At 34.9% G+C, this 23,204-nt stretch overlaps 2 protein-coding genes across 7 annotated transcripts in view; one reads left to right on the top strand and one right to left on the bottom strand.

Annotated features, from left to right (window-relative positions):
- LOC105185300 (elongation factor-like GTPase 1) overlaps nt 1–23,204 on the top strand; it is a 71,921-nt gene that overhangs the window by 9,669 nt on the left and 39,048 nt on the right. The gene's annotated exons all lie outside the window — the stretch shown is intronic.
- Nucleotides 1–23,204, bottom strand: part of dsx-c73A (doublesex cognate 73A) — a 40,139-nt gene that overhangs the window by 2,755 nt on the left and 14,180 nt on the right. For all 5 annotated transcript variants that reach the window (XM_011144681.3, XM_025298413.1, XM_025298411.1 and 2 more), the window contains 2 exons: nt 6,177–6,431; nt 3,025–3,175 (listed from right to left, as the gene is read on the bottom strand). In XM_011144681.3, the coding sequence (XP_011142983.2) occupies nt 3,025–3,175; nt 6,177–6,431 (406 nt within the window). The remainder of the gene's footprint in view (nt 1–3,024; nt 3,176–6,176; nt 6,432–23,204) is intronic.

Below are 23,204 nucleotides of genomic sequence, written 5' to 3'. Positions count from 1 at the left end.
TTTTTAGTATGTCATTTTACTTTCTTGCTGTGAATCCGTAAGGGTTCCTGCTATTCCCGTAAAATAATTATTGGCAAATTCAAGTTTCGAAAACGTATCGTGTTGTACCTTAAACGTTACATATTTTACTTTTAACTTTCATCATTATATGAGGCATTCGAGATTTAAGTAAATCAACATGTTGACAGCAGCGTTGACCTCCGCTAATCGTACTCTCAATATTTTTTCGAGTGAAATCTCACTTGAAACGAATAAAAAGCAGCAGTATTTTTATTATCGTTAACTTAAAATCGCAAAAGTGAATGTCTTATTCAAGTTTCACCCAAGTTTAAAGTATATATATTCTAACTCTGTACACAGAAAATCATTTCGTTGTTAAGGAAAGCGGTCACTTAGTTGACTTTCTTTCTTTTAAGTAACTGTCTCTGACAAAGAATATTTTCTTGATAATATAGTCTCTGAAAATATATTCATCATATATTTTATAAAGGTCATTATCACGTATTTAAAAGAAGAATTTATTCTATAGTCCCATTTTAGCTTAGACACCGAAATATTTTGAAAACAATGCAATGCGAAAAGAATGTTTCAAATAAAAGTTATAGGTTTTGAAAGGGATAGATGAGTTATTTAAATTTTGGGTCCGGAACCCACTTTGGGCTCAATAAAATCTAGGTTGATATTTTCGGTGGAAACGCATATTTTTTATTATATATTTGTATTCTATAGAAAAAAGTAAGAAAATTTCCTTCCTCCCTTGTTTTTTGTTTTTTGTTAAATCTCCGATAGGCGCAAAATAGTACTCGAAGTTCTTATTTTGAAACACATTTCAGCCAATGAAGGCAAGATCAATATTTTAACATGTGTATTGCAATAATATATAAATAGAATAATATGTAAATAGAACAATAATATGTAAATAGAACATTCACAATGAATAGAACATTCACACATTAGCAATGAGTGCTATTGACGGTGAAGAAATAAAATTATCTTTTAGATATCCCCCAAGAATATCTCCGCTGATCGTAGTCTTAACATTTTTTGGAATGAAATCTCACTTGAAACGTCTGCTGGGTTTGCCTTCATTGGCTGAAATGTGTTTAAAAATAATAATTTTGAGCGTTATTTTGCGTTTGTTAGAAGAAGTTTAGCGGAAAATTACAAGAAACAAAATTTTTTTATTTTTTTCCACAAAATATGAATCTGCAATAAAAAATAAGTGTTTCTACTGAAAAAAGTCAATCTAGGCCATATTAGTCGCGCAGTCGACCCCAAACCCAAAATCTAAGTAGCTCATCTGATGGCCCCCTTCAAATCCAACTTTTATTTGAATTTTATTGGAAACATTTTTTTCGAAAATGTATTGCTTTTGAGATATTTCGGTGTCTAAGTTAAAATGGGACACCTTATATACGAGTGTAGAATTCACTCTATATAGGAAGAGTTCGAATTCGAGTGATTCGGTAGTCATTGCTTTTCAAATGACATTATATTTCAAGAAATTTAGAGAGTGCAAGAACTCAATTGTTATTTGAATTATATGAGGAGACGACAAATAAATTTAAATTCGAAACGTATTTTTCTTATACATTTCATCAACTGGCCGTACAATCGAGCAAAATTTCTAATGCAACTTATTACACCTGATGTATAACTTAATGAGACGCAGTAATATCATAGTGCCAGTTACTGATCATTATTTCGAGGATATTTATTAGGAGGGTAAATTAGTTCTGGTCCTCAGCAATAAATAGCTTTAGTAACAAGTTAATGGTTAGTATGAATGTTGAAATCTGGCAACACTGAAAGATTTGACATTTTTCTATGATATGTAACAGTTTGCGCGCTATTGTTACTGATAGTTTCATTGTTCATTGTTGTTTATATGTGTCTAAAATGGATCATACAAAATTACATTTTCGATATTCATTATTTTTTTGTTTGATTTGAAAAAATCGGCAACTGAAGCTCATGAAGTGCTTGTTACAACTTATGGTAATCAAGCACCATTGTATTCCAACTGTAAATTTCAACAATTTAAAAGTGGTAATTTCGATTTAAATGACAAAGAACGTACTGGTCAACTAAAAAATTCAAAGATTTTGAATTGCAAGCATTATTGAATGGAAACATCGCTCGAACGGAAAAAACAATCAGCTGAACAACTCAACATCGATAAATCAGCAATTTCTAAACGCCTACACACCATGGGAAAAATTCAAAAGAAAGGCAAACGGGTTCTACATGAATTAAGTGAAAATATTATTGCAAATCGTTTGAATATCGTCATGTCTTTGCTTGCCAGGCAGAAAAAAAGAATATTTTGTGGCGTATTGCAACTGGAGATGAAAAGTGGATTTATATTGATAATCCAAAGCGAAAGAAATTATGGGTTGATCCAGGACAACTATCAACATCGACATCAAAACGAAGCATTCACGGTCACAAAGCAATGTTCTGTATTTGGTAGGATATGGAAGATATGATGTACTGTAAATTTCTAAAATTGAATGAAACAATTACGGGGGAGCGATACCAACAACAATTGAACAGATTGAATGATAAATTGATAGAAAAAGGTCAGCGATAGCCAGCAATAGACGCAAAGTGATTCTTTTGTACGATAATGTTCGTCCACATGCTGCTTCAATCGTTAAACAAACATTGTTAGAGCTCGAATGGGAAATCTTTCCGCGCCCAGTGTACTTTCCGGACCTAGCACCATCTGATTACCATCTATTCCGATCAGTGCAACATGCTTTGGCAGATACAACTTCAATAATTACAAGTATATGCAAAAATGAGTGTCTGATTGGATTGCTTCGAAAGACATCGTTCTATCGTCGCGGAATTGCTATGTTGCCAGAAAGACGGGAAAAAGTTAAACTAACGATGGAAAATAGTTTGATTAATGTAAATTTAACCGTTTCTTTAAAACAAAGATAAAAAAATTGACAAAATAAGACCAGAATTAATTCATCCTTCTAATAACATGTGGAACAGATCCGAATTTCTGCTTACCAAGTATGTTAGTGTCCGGACATCGGCATATCACTAAATAATGAGACTTTCCTGTGCGCACGTTTTGCAACGCCAATAAAGACCAATCCCTCGATGCTCTGCATTCTCGCATCTCGGCAACCGGCTCGCATGTTTTCACTAAGGTCAAGGCCTAGAACAAAAACGCTCACTATGAACAGCTTTCGTATTTTTATAGTTTACTTCTACTTAGAGTGAATTTAAGATCCATTAGTACGCGAGTTACGTAATGACGTATTTTATTTCGTCATTAATTGTATGTATAAAAAAAAACATCTCGAGGCCCATCAAGCGCCCAGTGAATTGTATTCTTATTCAATACATTTTAATCGTGTCCAATTAGGATGTGCACGCATAACGATGGGACTTAAAAAAAGGACTTAAGAAAGGATAATAAGGAAGTATTGGGTTTATGCATAATTCCGTACCGAAAATCGAATAAATTTCAAACGCAAAATATTTAGCAAAAAAAGCGATTTTAATCAACTAAATATGTTCCATTCTGTTCAATGACTTTCTGCCACCTCTCCACGAACTTCATTATCCCTCTTTCATAGAAGTCCTGAGATCTTTGGACAAAGAAGTCATCCAAGTGATTTTTGAGGACATCCAAGGAACTGAAGGTTTTATTATTCAAATTGTTTTGTAGCGCCTGGAACAAGTGATAGTCTGAAGGTGCAAGGTCCGGACTATACGGTGGGTGCACCAAAACATCCTACCCAAGCCGCAATTTTTGCAAACTTTTGCCAGGTCATCAGAGAAACGTGTGGTCTAGTGTTGTCCTGATGGAACACAACGCTCTTTCTGTTCGCCAATTCGGGCTGCTTCTGATCGATTGCTCGCTTTAATTTGGCCAGTTGTGAGCAGTACTTAGTCGTTTTGTTAGGTGGCAGTAGCTCATAATACACGATTCCTTTCCAATCCCTTCAGATACAGAACATGACCTTCTTCGGGTATAATCCAGCCTTTGCGACCGTCTGAGCAGCCTTCCCGCGTTTCGACCATGGTCTTTTTCGACTGACCTTGTTGTAGATAATTCACTTTTCATCGCCAGTGATTATCCGCTTTAAAAATGGTTCGTTTTGATGGCGTTTGAGCGGCAAATCGCAAGCTGAAATTCAGTCCATTAAATTCTTTTCGCTCAGTTCGTACGGCACTTAAACGTCAAGTTGGTTTACCATCCCAAGCTTCCGTAAATATTGCGAAACAGTTGATTGGTCAATGTTGAGGTTATATCCGATCTCTGTAGTCGTCAAATGCCGGTCGGAGTCAATTAACGCCTTGATTTGATTGACATCAGTAGTGACTGTCCGACCAAAGCGAAAAGCGTCTTGGAGATAAAAATCTCTGCAACGAAATTTCGCAAACCACTTCCGACATACACTTTCGCTTACGGCATTCTCTCCGTACACGGCGCATATCTTTTTGTGAGTTTGCGACGCGTTTTTGCCTTTTCGGAAATAAAAAAGCGAAATGCATCGAAAATCCCCTTTTTGTCCTTCTATGTTCAAAATATAATTAAACTTCGTATACGTTACGAATTTCGATGAATACTTTTTTAAAATGTCGGCACAAATTTCAGCTTTCACTTAATGTACGACATTTCATATGTTTGACACATGTGCGAGCGGAAAAACAACTGCGAACATCTGTCGGAATTTTGCTACGGAATTATGCATAGACCCAATATTATTGTATGTCATTTGAATAGATTACATAGAGAGCAGGTTTATAATAAAAATTACATGTGGTAAAAACAATTATAATTATAATTTGTAATTGAGGAGTATATCGACATTTTCTATTTTAGTTTATTATTTTTCTTTTTTGTATGCGTTTGTGTATTTCAAGAAATATGAAATATCTACCATAAAATATACTATTTATATTTTAAGAAATTTGAAATCTACTCAATCCATTACATTCTATTTGTATTTTTAAAAAATTCATAATCATTATATTGAAAACTTTATAATATTCTTTAGCAAGAATAAGAGCTTCACTGACAGTCTATTTCTGCACTATTAGAAAACATGATAAAATTGAGATAAATTTATGTGAAAAAAGCTGTAATATTCTCTCCATGTACGATGCGTCGAGCGACCATCAACTGGACATTGTTCTTCGATGTTGGGGTTCTGAAATGTATCGAAGTGCACGTAAAAGTTATCGACGAGTCCGAAAGTATGGTGGTCATGAAGATCACGTTATAAGCATCTTGACTCGCTGAAACTTGTGCGAATTGTCTGCGAACTGATTCGTCAGTATGCAAGTCACATTTAGTACACTGAATGAAAGTGAACGAGTTTTTCTCACGGCAGGAAACGCGCCTTAGAATCCGAGCTCCATTCCGTATCCAAGCCGGTCGTACCGGAAATGGCATGTTATGTCTTGCTACTGTTTCCGTAACAGCAAGTCGTGTTAAACGCTAAAGTAAAGTATCGTATAAAAGGAACAGTAACGTTTATTTTTGTAGTCCCAACGGGAAAACTATCGGTCCGTTTGATCATATCTTTCTCACTTGTGACACTTTAAGACTTCTTATTGTGACTTTCTCATTATGGCAGTTTGATTACATTGTAGTTTCAGGGCGTAATTCGGCACTTTCGCTCCATGCGATTTATGCCTTGATTTGCAATTATAATTCAAGTATAATTTCTCGCGTTATTGTTAAATGGCATTTCACGTAAAAGAATTATCTTGCTTTTCTTAATGAGTAGAATAAGTCGATTGAAGAGCAGTGATATAATTATAAAAATTTCAGAGAAATTAAAACATTAGGGATAGGATTAATAAGCAAAAGTAAGAAACAGGCTAATGAGAATTGATCGTAAAATATTAAGCGAGATAATTAAAATAAATTTATCATGTCTAATATTTTGTCGTCGAATCTTATTAATCCATCTTTTACTTTCGTTAAATCTATCTATCGAACCCTTCCTCTCCATAAATAAATAAATATTTACATGTAAATGATTAGAAAATAAAATAAAAATTAGAAAGTAAATTATTGGAAAATAAAATAAAATTGTAGATAGAAATTTCCAGTGGAAAAGGGCAGGAATTATTTAGACTTATTTAGTTCATTTTTGCTCACGATCATTAAGAAAATGTTTCCGACGTTTTTTACTAACCTTGGTTCGTGGATCAGTTACCAGCTCGGTTGTATGTAGATCGTCACTGTCCAGGGATGCGCTGCAGGGGTCTCGATATCTACCGGGACAAGCACACAGAGGTTGCGTAAAATTCAGTCTAACGTAGACAGCATTGCAGACCTGTTGAACGGCGCATTCCGGTAACAAGTAGATGTGCTGATTGTGCGGGTAGTAGTGATACTTAGTCGGTTTTGCAAGAGCTACACTCGCTCCTTCCGGTAGTCGTACCCCCGTCTGCAAATTCGTGAATTTCACGTTTTGTAAATTCGTCAATCTTACGTCTTAATCTGTTAATTATCATAATTATTTTACAGAAATCGAATCTATTTGTCTCCTTCCCAGGTTCCCAAATTACTAATGGTTAGTAGAAATATTTTTATCGGAAACATAAATACATAGCTGGTATAGAATTAGGGGGTGCTGGAAAAACATTAAAATGAGACGATTGCTAAATGATTATTGCTAAATGTATTGCTAAATGATTTTATGGCTCACGATACGTAAGAATTGTAAGAATCGACTGGTATTGAAAGCTTGTACCAGTTTTTTTTTTTTTTTCATGTAAATGTGCTTCATTCAATCGTGTATATGATATTTTATCCTGCGCATCTCCATTAGACCGTCCCTCGCGCTTAGTTTAAATCAATTTCGTTCTCCTGGAATTAGTTGATTTTCCTGGCAGAAAAATTGTTCAAGGACTGCATGAACCTTCGGGACAGCTCGATATACTATGCAATTTACAAGGAAAAGACAATTACGAACACTGATTCGTAATAATTTTCTCGGTAACAAGTATAAATGCGGATTTGATTCGCATTTATCATAGCTATAATCAGGAGAAATTTCTTCAAAAGAACTTGATGTATTCTTCTAATTGTATAATAGTCTCTGCGCTTGTTTTATTCATATTTTTTCGTCTCCCAATTACTAGTAAACGGTATCAGTTTTTTTAGCAATAAATGTCTCTCACAAGTAAACGGTCGGAAGTACTCTGACCCATTTTCTAAGCTTCGCATATATTTTAAAACAGTCAAAGCTTTATACAGAGTATATAAAAAGTACCAGAACGGCGAAATATCTTGAAAACTAAAGCATTTTAGAAAAAAATGTTTCAGACAAAAATTGTATGGTTTCAAGAAGGACATTAAATAACTATACAGGATAACTGTAAAGTCCGATCCCACCCCTAGATCTCGGAAACGGCTTTAAATATGGAAAAATGTTTTATACAAAAGTTATAGGATATTGAGGGGGACACATGATAAAAATATGGACTTGACCTTGAGTGATTTTATAAAGGCCAGGTTAATGTGATCGATGTTTTCTTAAATGGAACCTCCTATTTTTTATTGCATATTCTTGTAGCCCTTGTCGAGACGTTTTCAAAACACTACCTATTTTTGTTTTTTGCGCAAGCCATTCCTAAGATATGAAGCTTCAAGGTTGACATACCATCGGTATTCGCATTACCCAAGGTACCGCGTGGAGGTTGCACGGTCTTGATAAAGTCACTCAAGATCAATTCCATATTTTTATCATGTATTTCCCTCAATATTCTACAACTCTTGTCTGAAACATTTTTCCATATTTAAAGCCGTTTCCGAGATTCAGGGGTGGGTTCGGACTTTACAGATACCCTGTATTATTATTTTTTATTTGCCTAATATTTTTTGAGATATTTAAGGAAAACTTGATAACTTTTTCAATATTGAACTTATGATATCTCGTTAACTAACTTGTTGAAAGAAAAAGTGATACTAGACTTTTTTATTCTATTTGGTCTCGAGAATATACTATCAAGAATATACTATTACAATAGAATGCTCTAACTTTTGTTAACTTGTTGACCTTTGCAAATTTCAAAATTATCAAGTTAATAAAAATTAGGGCACTATTGTAACAGTATATTCGTGAGACCAAATAGAATACAAAAAAATTAGTACCACTTTCTCTCTCGACAAGTAGTTATACCGAGAATATCGTAAGTAAAACAGTTACTACATTTTCCTTAAATAATTCAAAAAATACTAGACAAATAAAAAAATGTTTCAGACAAAAGTTGTCCAAATTATTTAATTGGTAGAAAAAGATGATATTGGGGTTAATAATATAAAAAATTGGGGTTTTCATTAAAGAAAAGTAATGATCAGTGAATATCTCGAAAGTAGAGCCATCTGTATACAAAATGATATAGTTATTTTATGTCTCCCTTGAAACTATACAACTCTTCTCTGAAAGATTACCGTTTTAAATATTTACTAGGTGCGCAACTAAGTTTCCGGGTTTCACACATGGATGGCGCTAATGACACCTGTAGTCGACATACATGTTTGAAGTTGTGTTTTTTTTATAGCTTGGATATCTGTTAACAATAACCAGTCGTAATACCAACACATATCGCAACGTAAAAATATTTTTTCTAACAACGAAGATGTCGAGTTTTGTGCTAAATAAACAGCATTTGCGGGAAGCTTTGCTTTTTTGCTTTAACTTGAAAAAAAGTGCAGCTGAAGCACGTCGTTTGCTCGAGGAGGTCTACGGCGAACATGCACCATCGAAAACTACCTGTGAAGATTGGTTTAAACGCTTCAGAAGTGGCGATTTCGACACTGAGGACAAGGAGCGCTCCGGAAGACCAAAAACAATTGAGGACGCCGATCTGCAAGCATTATTGGATGAAGATGATACGCAAACACAAGATCAACTTGCGGAGGCATTAAACATGACTCGCCAAGGTATTTCCAAACGTTTACATGCCATGGGAAAAATTCAAAAGGAAGGAAAATGGATGTCGCATGAGTTGACTGAGAGACAGATGGAAAATCGAAGAGCCACTTCCGAAATTTTACTTTTGCGGCATGAAAGAAAGAGTTTCCTGCATCGAATTGTTACTGGCGATGAGAAGTGGATATATTTCGAGAATCCCAAACGCAAAAAATCGTGGCTTTCACCTGGCGAAGCATCAACATCGACGGCACGGCCAAATCGCTTCGGAAAGAAGACAATGCTCTGCGTTTGGTGGGACCAGAAAGGAATCATGTACTATGAGCTGCTGAAACCGGGCGAAACTGTCAATGGGCATCGCTACCGACAACAACTGATCAATTTGAACCATGCATTGCTCGAAAAACGGACAGAATGGGATACGAGATACGAACGAGTGATATTGTAGCTCGACAACGCTCCGTGCCATCGCACTTCCATCGTCCAGGACATCATCAAAACGCTGAAATGGGATCTGCTACCGTACCCGCCATATTCGCCAGACCTGGCCCCTTCCGATTATCACTTGTTCCAGTCGATGGCGCATGGCTTGGCTGGGCAACATTTGGCCAATTTCGAAGAAGTGCTAAATTGGTTGGATGAATGGTTTCGGTCCAAAGACGCGTCGTTTTATCGTCGTAGTATTCATGTATTGCCAGAGAAATGGCAAAAATGTGTAGCTAGCGAAGGACGATACTTTGAATAAACCATTTTTTGTATTTCTCTTGAAATTTTCCATTTTTCATTGATCAAAAAAACCCGGAAACTTGGTTGCGCACCTAGTAGTTTTTGAGATATTTCGTCGTCTCAGTACTTTTTGTACACCCTGCATATATTATTATATTATTATACTCATAGTTTTTTTATATGTGCTTATTCCAATATTTTGGGATTGAAACTATTTTTCGAAATTAACGGATTTCGTTATTTTTAGCGAATATTTTCTAATTTATATGTGAAGAAATAATTGTAGAAAATAGTATTTAATAATATTTAATGCTCTTTATAATGGTATGCTGAGATTTTTTAAAAATATCAACATTATTTATTTCCACTTCTCATTATAATTTTTGCCAATTTCAAAATTTTTTCAGAACAAATTTAAAAAGCATCGGAAATCAAATCCATCCATATGTAGTAATATAATGTTTTCTCGGTTACACTCTTATAAAAACGCAATAGAAACTTCACGCTATAAGTGCCGTGTTACATCGCATAATAGATATGCATTACGTTATTTCTTTACCATTACACACAAACAACTTCTCTCACGTAATGTATCACACATAAAATGAATACGAACTATTATAAATTGCGTCATATGTAACGTATTACACGAAGTTATATAGGGATTGATAAATTATTCTGTATAAAAATATAAACGTATTTGACGTTGCAATTTGCCTTAAATTTTGATATGTATATATATATATATATCGAGAATAAAATTTGTGAAATATTTTTATAGTGCATTTTTTTTTCTATTTTTTTAATAGTAATATATATCAGGTTGAGCTAAAATAGAAATGCATATAATATATTAACATTCATAAACAAATTTTTTTTTCATTTATGCAGAGTAAACGTATACACGTTTGTGTGCGTACGTGCATGCATGCGTGTAAGTATGTGACGTGTGATTATAAAACAGATATTTGAAATATAATATATACAATTGTTTAACGAGGTTTAAAACGAGGTTTAACATCATTCGTCGAGAATATATTAGATGTACAAATGAATAATCCAAATTATTTTAAGCAGTTATGAAATCAATTTTAAATTGAATAGATTTTCCCGCTCTTTTGTGATTATGTAATGTTGACATATAGCTATTAAAAAGAACATATAGTTTGGCGAAAGGCCCAACATAATCTTCAAAAGTATTCAGTTCAGTACAGTCAAAAATGGCAACAGATAAGGTGCATATCCGACACTGCATTTTTTACGAATTTCAACAAGGAAAAAATGCTGCAAGAGCATGCGAATCGATTTGTTCCTTTCTCGGCGAAGGTGTTGTATCGTACGATGTGTGCGCATTTTGGTTTAAGTGGTTTAAAGCGGTAATTTCAGTCTAATCGACAAACAACGCCCTGGAGGCCCCCCGAAGTGCGATAATGATGATTTGGAACAACTACTCGCTGAAAATTCGGCACAAACACAAAAAGAGCTTGCAGAACAGTTGGGAGTAACGCAGCAAGCGATTTCCAAACGCCTACATGAGATGGAAAAGATCCAGAAAGAAGGAAAATGGGTTCCGCATGAACTCACTGAAATCAACAAAAATCAACGAGTGGCAGCGTGTCTTTCTCTTCTCAATAAGCGTCGTCGAAGAAGCAGCGTCGAAAGTCTTTCTTGTGGAAAATCGTTACGGGCGATGAGAAATAGATACTCTATGATTCGAAACGTAGAAAGTCATGGGTAAATCCCGGCGAATTATCAAAATCGGTCGCAAAACCCAATCGCTTCGGAAAGAAGGTTCTTCTCTGCATTTGGTGGGATATCAAGGGCGTCCTTTATTATGAGTTGTTGGAACCGGGTGAAACAGTTACTGCGGACTGCTACCAACGTCAATTAATCTGCTTGAGTCAAGAATTGGAATGAAAACGCCCGTATACTGGCAAAGGAGAATGTCCAGTGAAATTGTTGCATAACAATGCCAGGCTTCCAATACAAAAGACACCATAATGAGTCTTGGCTGGGAGTCTTGCAGCACCCGGCGTATTCACCAGACATTGCTCCATCCGATTATCACTTGTTCCGGTCGATGCAACACGCCTTGTCCGATATGCACTTCCAATCAGTGGATGAGATCCAAAAATGGCTTGACGACTTTATCGTGTCCAAAAACGTAACATTTTTCCGAGATGGAATTCATCAGCTGCCTGAGAGATGGCTTAAAGTTATAGAAAGCAACGGCGAATACTTTGATTGAACAATTTAATTTACTTTCTTTTCAAATAAACCTTGAATGTAGCTGAAAAATTGGATTATTCATTTGTACACCTAATATCATCAACCTAATGTAATCTAACAATCCAATATAAATAACAATACAATTATTATTACATATGAGGGTGGATCAATAAGTACCCGTGTTAGGAATGAAGACGCAAGTTTTTTATAGAAAGTTATTTTATTTTTCAACGTAATCTCCTTTTAGGACGATACACTTTTCCCAATGTCCCTGCCATTTCTTTAATCCCTTCAAAAAATATGATTTGTCAAACTCTTCAAAATAGGCTTCTATCTCGATGGTAACCTCCTCGTTTGAGCTGAATTTTTTTCCCGCGAGCCACGTTTGCATGTTGGGGAACAGAAAGAAATCGCAGAGAGCCAGGTCGGGCGAGTACGGTGGGTGTGGCAGCAGTTCGTAGCGCAATTCATGCAATTTGGCCGCGACGATTCTGGATGAGTGAGCTGGTGCATTGTCGTGGTAGAACAGCACTTTTTTCTTTGCCAAATGGGGCTATGTCTCCTTCAATTTCTCGTCGAATCGGTCCAATAATTCATTGTAGTACTGCCCCGTGATCGTGCTTCCTTTCTCCAAAAAGTCCATGAGGATTATTCCCTTCGAATTCCAAAAAATTGTAGCCATGACTTTTCCGGCCGATGGGACCGTCTTTGCCTTCTTCAGAGTAGATTCGCCCGGCAAAGTCTATTGTTTTGACTGTTGCTTGGTCTCTGGCGCTTAGTGATGGATCCAAGTTTCATCAACGGTGACGACTCGACGCAAAAACTCCTGCGGATTTCGCTTAAAGAGGTCCAAACATTGCTTCGAAATTGACAGCCATATCCGCTTGTCCGCTGTGAGCAATCGCGGTACCCATCGGGCCGACAGCTTTCTCATTCTTAACTTATCATGTAAAATATTGATTGCCATTCCGTACGACACGCCTACGGCCTCTGCTACTTTGCGCACTTTCGTTCGGCGATTAGCGAGAATCATGTCGTGGACCTTTTCAACGATTTCCTCAGTAATCACGTCTGCCAGGGCGCTCCTCATCAAAAACAGATGTACGACCACATTTGAATTCGTTGAACCAATATCTCAGGGTTATCATAGATGGTGAAGGGTCCCTATAGACAGCATCTAACTTCGCTTTTATTTCTTCGCACGTTTTTCTATCCAAAAATAAAAAGCGAATTACGGATCGATGCTCTTTTTCCATTCGTTTCATTTTTCGTATTGGAAACGATCAAATACGTTTAATATAAATGGCTGTCAAATCAAAACCAACCTATGAATCAGTCTGAAATTTTTGTATGGCGCGTTCGAAGGATGGTAGTTGGCGATGGTAATGCCAACTTCCCTCAACAACGCTATCTGTCTTCAAACACGGGTACTAATTGATCTACCCTCATAGGTACATGTATGTCACATAGGTTAATATATTATATGTGTTTCTATTTTAGCTTATCCTGATCTTGTCATATTACTATTGAAAAAAAATATATAATGCACTATAAAAATATTTCACAAATGTTAATATATAATATTTGATATAGTAACATCTTTTGTTGATTATATTTTTATTAGTATAGAAATGAAACGTAAAGATAAGAGAATATATATTAATGAGTCGCTTTATTTGAATACGTGACCGTACAAGCTAATAACACTAACGCATAAAGTTAATGTGTAAGAATAGAATTGTGCACAAAAAATAGTGTACAAAATAATAAAGTTGTGAGCAGAAGAAAACCTATACAGGGTGTTCATTTGAAAACTTTCCAGCTAATTATCTCGAAAACTATGAAAGATATTAAGAAAAGCTAAAACACGTGTTCCATGATTTCGAAAAGGAAAGAGAATGGCATTATCAGTTTTTTTATTTGAAGGGTGTTTTCTAGGTCTTTCATTCGAAGGTCAATCTTGTTTTTTTAAATGGGAACCTATATTTTTTTACGGGATATTATTCTACGTAAAAAAACTAGCAACTTCTGTAGAAAACATTTTTTTGTCTGAACACTATGTTGGAAGATATTTAAGAAAATAGTAAGGCATAGTTACTGCGTCAAAGGGCCTAGGGGAATAAGCATGTAAAAATTGCCCCCGCACGTATCAAGGTTAGATTAGCACCATAGATTGACATTTGTGTGACTAACAAATCCTGCAAATATTAACCTTCAAATTGCATTTTTATAGGAGTTATGGAGGGGGGAAGCAAAATAAAAATGTGATTTTTCTCGAAAACGGCTTAACCGATTTTGATGAAAAAAATATATGTTATGAACATTAATGAGATTATTTAAAAAAATTTTTTTTTTAATTCTAATAAGAAATATGGGTAAAAAAATGAATTTTTGAATTTTTCAAAAAGTTTTTTTGAGGTTATGTTTTTATTTAAAAGATACCTCCGAATGTCTGCTTTAACATTTATTTTTCCCAAATTTTTCATGGAGGTACTTCATATCGAAAAATGATGAAAATCATGCGGCGCGGCGCCACGCTTTCATAGCACATTCTCGCTCTAGTTGCGTAAATCAAATGTTCTAGTCTCGCTTTTAAGCTGAATTCTTGAATTATTTTACGACAAAGTTGTTGTTCGGCGCTTACCCCCATCACCTACCTATCCCTCTCACGCCTCTTATCTCTTCTTCTTGTTTCTCCCATTCTCCTATACAGACGCTCGCTTCTGCCGCCGCGTCTCACGCATAGTGGGAGTAAACGCCGAGCAAGCCCGGACTCGAGTTTCATTCCGAAGGTTTCATTCCGAAAGGCAACTTTAGCTGTGACGATTTTGACTATTTTGATGTAGATATTCTCTTATGATTTTTCGTGAGAGCTGAAACTCATTCCTTTCTTTGATTTATGACATTTATTACTTCGATTATTCGTATTGCTTTTTTATTTGAGAATGCCTAGGACGACTGAAATAAACTTGAAGTGCACCGGTTGCGACACATTTTTGAAAAAAGTAAAAGGTAAAAAGAAAATTATTAAAAATGTAAATGAAGCTAATGATTTCTCTTCATTTCTGCAGCGAACAATAGCTGTTAATGATATTTTATGTTCAAAATGTCGACTTTTTTTTTATAGAAAGAAATATACCAAAAAAGATGTTGAGTCTGAAATCGAAAAAGATCCTTCCTCTGAATCCGATATCGATGATACAACGTTCGAAATTAAAAGACCCAAGAAAACAAACACTGAGGTGGCGCCGCGCCGCATGATTTTCATCATTTTTCGATATGAAGTACCTCCATGAAAAATTTGGGAAAAATAAATGTTAAAGCAGACATTCGGAGGTACCTTTTAAATAAAAAATTAGAGGTGTCACTCTGAAACATAACTTCAAAAATATTTTTTGAAAAATTCAAACAATTTTTTTACCCATATTTCTTATTAGAATTAAAAAAAATTTTTTTTAAATAGCCTTATTAATGTTCATAACATATATTTTTTTCATCAATATCGGTTAAGCCGTTTTCGAGAAAAATCACTTTTTTTATTTTGCTTCCCCCCTCCATAACTCATAAAAATGCAATTTGAAGGTTGATATTTGCAGGATTTGTTAGTCACACAAATGTCAATCTATGGTGCCAATCTAACCTTGATACGTGCGGGGGCAATTTTTACATGCTTATTCCCCTAGGCCCTTTGTCATTTATTATAACCGATGTTCAAAATGTTCTCCGTTGTTTGCTAAACAATAATAAAGACAATTTTGAAATTCTGAACGAATATTTTGGAAAGTATCTGTTGGAATAGCTCTACATTCCTGTACAATTCTTTGACCTAAATCGTTGATAATTTCCAGTAGAGTTTTATAAACAATGGATTTTAAGTGCCCCCACAAAAAAAAGTCGAGTGGAGTTAGGTCTGGAGATCTTGGTGACCACTCGATAGCTGCTCTTTTTCCAATCTATCTCTGTGGAAATCGATTGTTTAACCACTGTCGAACTGGTAACACGTAATGCGGGGAGCACCATCTTGTTGGAAGTACAAAAGTTTCTCATTTAACAACAAATTACCATTTTATCTTTTTCGTTTGCAAGACTTTCAGTTATAAGTGGATCAGTGACGTTGTCTAGTAAATTTAAATAAAGATTGCCATTCATATTCTCTTGGAAAAATAGTGATCCTATTACGGTATTTCCTAGAATGCCTGCCCAAACATTAACTTTTTCTGGCCATTGAATATTATTTTCTCTAACAAGATGTGGATTTTCGTCACTCCAATAACAACAATTGTGGCGATTTACAACACCGTTTAAAAAGAAAAGTATATTCGTCAGTAAAACAAATGTTTTTAGTCAGATTGCGAGTGACGTCGATCACAGCCGTGATCATTTCGCAAAATTCAATCCGCCTGTCAAAGTCTTCTTCTATTAATTTTTGATGTAACTGTATTTTATAGAGATGAAATTTGTTTAATTTCACTATTTTGTGTACAGATACCACTGATACACCAGTGTCACTGAAACTTGTCGGATTGAACTAGTAGGATTCATAGTAAACTGTCCTATAATTTCAATTTAATCAGCTTCATTTATAAATTTTTAACTCGTTCTTCTAAAGAATACACCATTTTATAAAGTTTAATTATATGATAGATAATCTCTGATACAAGTTTCATATTTGACTGAATAATACACTGTGAAAGACAGAAAGGAAGTGATTCAATACAACATAAACAAATGGCCAAAGGAGGTCAACTTTATTTTCGAAAGATACATGTTAGTACGATCGGAAAATATCAACGATTTGCGTCAAAGAATTGCACAGGAATGTAGAGCTATTCCAACAGATACCTTCCAAAGTGTTCGTTCAGAATTTCAAAATCATCTTTATTATTATTTAGCAAACAACTGAGAACATTTTGGACATCTGTTATAATAAATGTCAAATTTGACGCAGTAACTATGCCTTACTATTTTCTTAAGTATCTTCCAACATAGTGCTCAGACAAAAAAATGTTTCCTACAAAAATTGCTGGGTTTTTTTACGTAGAATAATATCCTGTAATAAAAAACATAGGTTTCCATTAAAAAAGAACAAGATTGACTTTCGAATGATTTAGAAAACGCCCTCCAAATAAAAAATTGATAATGCTATTCTTTTTCCTCTTCGAAATCATGGAACACATGTTTTAGCTTTTTTTAATATCTTTCACAGTTTTTGAGATAATTAACTGGAAAGTTTTCAAATGAACATCTTATATAAGCACCTATGTTATAGAAAGCTGACTTAAATCGTTTTAATGAAATACTTGAAAGAGAAATAATATAATAATTATCGACGACATTATCCATTGACATTGTTCAGTGCGCTTATCGAGCACAAGAAGAAAACGTATCAAAATGCAAAATGGATGAGAGGATTCAAACTTATGCATTATATTATGTCACAAAATAAGATTCATAACAAAAAAAGTTATATTATCAAAAGCAGATTTGGAAGACGCTTATTTAACTTTCATTGAAAATGTTACACATTACATTGATAGATATGAACCTGAGAATATTTATAACTTAAACCGAAGCAGTTTCTAGGTAAAATTTCATGCCAGTCATTTCCTAACATATAAAGGTTTACAAAAAATAAAATCTTTAGTACAGTTAATATTACAACTCACTATTTCAGCCAATGGCAAATTATTGTCGCTTTTTTTCATAATATTAAAGAATATTACGATGTTTTTCATAATATTTAAGGGTTAACGAAATATTTAGTCCAAGAATGCAATATATCATATTCAAACTTAATATTTTTATTATAATTTTAAAATCGGGTGAGTTAACATTGCACGTAAAACTTTAATTAAAAGAGATGTATTTTCCGAATCACAGACCGCAATCAGTTTTACTATTAGATTCATGGATTATGATCAATGACCTAATATAATTGCAGAAATTAAATCAGAATCAGCAATAAATATTGTTTTGTTAATTATTTAGGTTAACATGACGGAAAAAAAATATAGCCGTTAAATGTACAGTCTGTCCCACAAGAACGTGGCGTCCTGCAATAAAATATCTGCAAGAAAAATTATTACAATTAAGAAAAATGCATATGTTAAAAAAGTATTCTTTGTGCACTGTTACGCAATTATCTAGTAGATAGTCCAGCAGTCCCCATTATTGTCGATTATTGCTTAGTACCATTTAGCTATGCTTCCAATCAGTTTTTCAATATACTCTATAAAGTATGCTGAAATGATAAATGAAGTCAATAGAAAATGAGCGCCATATTTCTCGAAGACGCAGTGACCTTTGTGCTTCAGTGAACATACGTTTTCTTTGAAACTTCTTCATAAGATTACAAACGTATTCAATCAAATTCACATCCGGTGATTTTGTAAGCCAATCTAATTTTCTTCTTTTCATGCTATACATAAACGACTTCGACGTTTGGGATCGTCATTTTCTTGGAATATCCAATTGACTGTATCCTTTCTAAACCATTTCTTGGCAGACTTCAATAAACCTCGCTGATAAATCTTTATCACGATCTGTACATTGAGATTTTTTGTAAAAGGGATTAAAACTCTAAACTCGAATATTAAAGCAACTTTAAACATGAATATTTATTAAGTGCTTAACAGTGCGCATTAACAATCGGCGACCAACTACGTGTAGATTATGTACACACATGTTTCACACATACTTATATCTAAAAGGAAATGTCAGAAAATATAATTTCGCTTCAATCGTGGTCGACGTTTGACCTTGTCCAGTTCAGTCGTTTTTCAATGTGCTTTTCACTAAGCAACGATTTCTCACGTTAATCACATAATTTGCTAAGCAAGCTTCGCTTCTTCCAATTCTAATGATCATTAGACAAAATTTTATTTTCCTTTTAGTTAGCCTCTTTTGAGTCTGTCTCAAAGTTGGCAAAGGACTTTGCTTGAATATTTGATTAATGACTTTATTTTTTTACGATATTAAGGCTCACACTTTACCGGGTTCCGACAAATCACCGACTGTTACAGTGTCCATATACTGTGTCATTCATTTTCTTACGTACTATCTTGATCTTTTCAAATAGCTACTACCAACTATAGTTGATAGCAGTTGTGAAAGACATTTTGGGACCTTTAAGGTGAGAACACAAGAACACTGCTTCGTAAAAAAATTGCCTGTAGAGAGTTTAATCTCAAACATAACTGGGATGCGTGTTACATTGCGTAGCAAAGAATATTTCTGTTTATTAAATCTATTTATCTTGAGGCCTTTTTCTTCTTTAAAGTACAGAACTGTAGATATTGGCGCCATGCGACAGACTAAATTGCAATGGATTCCGGTGTATGTGGAAAATTTTATTAAATATTTTTCAAATATAGTTCTATTATTAAATTTTGCAACGGATCTCTATGCTGAAAATAATATCTTAAAATTGCAATCATTAACACCTAATTAGTTTCTATTACTCAAGTTTTGAAATTTCTTTGAAATATGCACGGTTTTTAAAAGTGGGTATATATAAAATAAACTGACAGAGTTTCAAACATCTGTACAACATTGTTTTCAAAGTGATACAAAATAAATATAATGTATGTGTGGCGAAATTGTGATAATCATTTATTTTTGATATAAAAAATAATTTTACAGGACACATTTCTTTCATAAATATAATCTTTGTGACGAATATGTGCTATGTTATGGGTATTCATGAAATGTTATGGGCATTCATTTTTATACATATGTAATTTCTCCATATTATGTTATTTATATTAAATAATTATTCGACAATATCGACAGTGTTTATGTTAAACTTCGTTTTAAATCTCATTAAACAACTGTGTATATTATTTTGTGTTACGATTATATTATATTGCAATTATTTACAATTATATATTGTGCCTAGCGACAGATTCAGGGTTCAAAGTTCAACTCATATCTATTGTTAGACGCAATAACCGTCATAATTGTAGATTAGGTCATTCTGAACAAAAGGTGAGTAATTATTAGATAGGTCATTCTGAACAAAAAGGTCTTTTACCATTTTGCAAATAAATACATGAATTTTTAAATTATCAATTAAATTAAATTAAATTAAAAGAGCGTCTAGATGTAACTATTTTTAATCATTAATAATTTAATAACTTGCGATTTTTGCAAAATGGTACTTGACTTTTCTTCTCAGATTGATCTGATTAATCTTCACAATTTTTCGTTTTCAAAAAACCCCGGACACCCGATATATATAATACAATGTGTGTCAAAAGGTAAGATGTCAACCAACCAAGGAAGTGAAAGAGGAGCTTGAATAAAATACATAATGTATATAAATTTTTATTATCTTTTTTATGATTTAGTAAATATAAAGCTCTATATGGATGTATAGAAAATGTTGAAACCTGTTAATATTTCGGAAAACACATATTTTCATGAACAATATTCCATACAATAGTTGTAGAATTTTAAGTGATTTATTGCACAATATAAAAATAGTTTGAACATTTTCAAGCATTTTCAAGATTACATAAAGATTTAAAATTAAACATTTTCAAGGTAGTCTTATATATATAAAGCATTGTATTTACTAAATTATAAGAAATACAGAAAAAGTTTACATACATTATGTATCAAGCTCTCAAGCTTCTCAAGCTTTTTCACTTCCTAATTGGTTAACCTTTTGACACATCTGGTATATGAATGGATTTGGTTTCCGATGCTTTTCAAATTAATCTAGAGAAAAATCTTTAAATGTGCAAAAATTATAATGAGAATTGGGAAAAAATTAAGAAATTTGACGTTTTTCAAAAATCTGAAAATATACCATTATAAAATCAAATATTATTAAATTTTCTTATAATCATTTTTTCATGCTTTATAGTGCTTCATACTTTATAGTGTTAAAATATATTCATTAAAAGTTAAAAAGAATTTTCGTTATTTTCGAGGGGTAGTTTCAACTTCCCAAAACGTCAAGAAAAACATAAACACAAAGAGGAAATAGGGAAACAAAAAAATAGAATCTAATATTTTGGTTGCTCTAGAATATATCCAAAGCTAATCGAAATCAGTGAGGGATACTTCCAATGGTTTACTTGTCAGAAGATACAGACAATTCTACCTTTCTCTTCCTCTCTTATCTTCCCCTTTCTCTTAATCGAAAGATATGACTCTATTTGATGAGAATATTCTTATCTCGATTACGAATGAATTGATGGGTTTTGTGTTTGAATCAAACGAGTTTATTACTACTGCGGCGTAACCATAGAACGTAACGAGGTTACCTTGTGCTTACTACCTTATTAACAATGTTTCTGTGTCACGGGGTGACTCGGCTATGGCTTTTCACTTGTGTGATTTACACTTTCCCCTTATGTTACTGTTCGATGTTTTCTCACAGTTGAGATGCTAGATAGGCAAATGTAAGGAAGACCTTAACTAAACTCGCGAAACTCTCTCGACTTGTCCCAGAAGAGAGCACATTCATCGTTGCGAGAGATTAACGTGCTCGATACGCTCTCGCTAAAATGACAATTGGAAAATTCAGATTTTTCATTGCGCGGAGAACTCCGCCGAGTGCGAGATTGCCGAAGTAGCGAGCAGAAAGCGGTGTGCTTGCGCACGAGAAACGTTAGAAATTTATTTTTCGGTCTGCAGCGAGGTCGTTGTGCGCATCAGAACCGCGCGATGAATCGCGCGTTGAAAATCGCGAACGGTGAAGAGGAAGCTAGCGGAGGTAGAGGTACGGGACAGAAGAGAAAAAAGCCGCCGGAATGTTCGGAGCGAGAGAAAAGACGAAAGAAAGACCACAGTCGAAGCAGAGGCGGACGTGCTATATCGAGGGGGTACAAGATGGTCCGTACGGATATCCATCACCCGACTAACTTCCTTGAACGTGAGACTATGCGCTATCGAGACTATAGCCCTCCTTGCGGCTTGATCCCGTCTTCTTCACGGCGTATCCTTTACCTCGTTTACCACGTTTACCGTCGCTCACCCGCTGTTCGCTTCATCTGCTCACCGATTCTTAAAGAGATTTCAGCATCAGGGGCTCTATTCCGGGCGCGTAGCAAACTCGTTAATCATATATCCTTTTAACCTCAGATTCCGTTTTTCTCGTGCGAACGTCGCATGTAACGTCGTTGTAACCAGTTTTTGAAAATCAAAAAAGGCATGTTTGGCGTTTGACATGCGCCCGGAATGGGCCCATCGTCCCTTCGAAGTTCTCTCAAGCGGTTATCTGTCGTTCTCTCATTTTTCTCACAATCGTTAAATATTGATTTGAAATAAAAAATTTGCACGCTCAACGCGCAAAAAATTCGCTCGCGATATAAATAATGTTGTCGGACGTTGAGATTTTACTCAATATTCAACCGTCTAGGTAATATTAAAAATGTCCAGATTATTCAATATTCCTTGTCCATTAATATATTCTTTAAGAACGTTTTTATAAACTACATTCTCAGATTCTTTTTTTATAAGCTTTTTTAAGCTTTCTCAATTTGCAAATCTGATAACCTCAGATGTAAATTCCCACGGTGTACACGGATTTGACATAATCGAAATATAATGCGGATAAAGAGCGATTAACTCGATATGTGAAAGACGCTACGTCGATCGTTGTGTGTCGGGCTCGCTGAAAAGGCAGCGACGTGGGCCCAAGAAAGAAAAGGATTAGCATGATTACATGTTGGGAATTTGTCTTGACCGCGTCCTGCAGCCGGCGAGCATAGACGAGGGGAAAAACGGGCGACGGTCGCTCGCGGAAGAACGCTGACAAGACGCTTCCATAAGTCCACTCTTCCGAAAGGCATGTCCGAAATACCTCATTTCAAGTTTTAAGCGTGATAGCATCGCGCTTGGTCATGCATGAACGCGTTAATTGCCGCTCGTTTCGAGCGCGCAGTCTCGAGGGTCGGAGCCGCGAAATTTATTTGCGTTTGTTCTTTCGGTTTTCGCGGAATCTATTGTCCGATCGAAATGCGGTACGAAACGCTATAATTGTGTCGACCATAATCGTAGACGATCCGTGTCATTCGAGCAATTCCGTCCGCGGTTTTGAAACGATCTCCTCCGGTCTCGTTCGATCTGGTGGTTTCGTTTGGTCTCGGTTTTTCTTCACTCGACTCGGCTTGACCCGACTCGGCCGGAGATGCAAAACTGTAGCCGACTTAAAAAAAAAATGTCATCGCGTGCCGTAATCCACATAGAACTCAAGCTACAAAATGGACGTTTATAAAACGACGTTCGGTCATTGACCGAAACACGATCGCACTTTCTCGGTCCTCCGTTGAGGTCACTCCGAGTTTACGTGATTCTTCGTTTTTCTCTTGTCCCTTT

Source organism: Harpegnathos saltator, unplaced genomic scaffold (assembly GCF_003227715.2).
Source record: "Harpegnathos saltator strain DR-91 unplaced genomic scaffold, Hsal_v8.6 scaffold217, whole genome shotgun sequence".
NCBI lineage: Eukaryota > Metazoa > Arthropoda > Insecta > Hymenoptera > Formicidae > Harpegnathos > Harpegnathos saltator.
The sequence above is the reverse complement of the archived record's forward strand: the minus strand, read 5'-3'. Positions and strand labels throughout refer to the sequence as shown.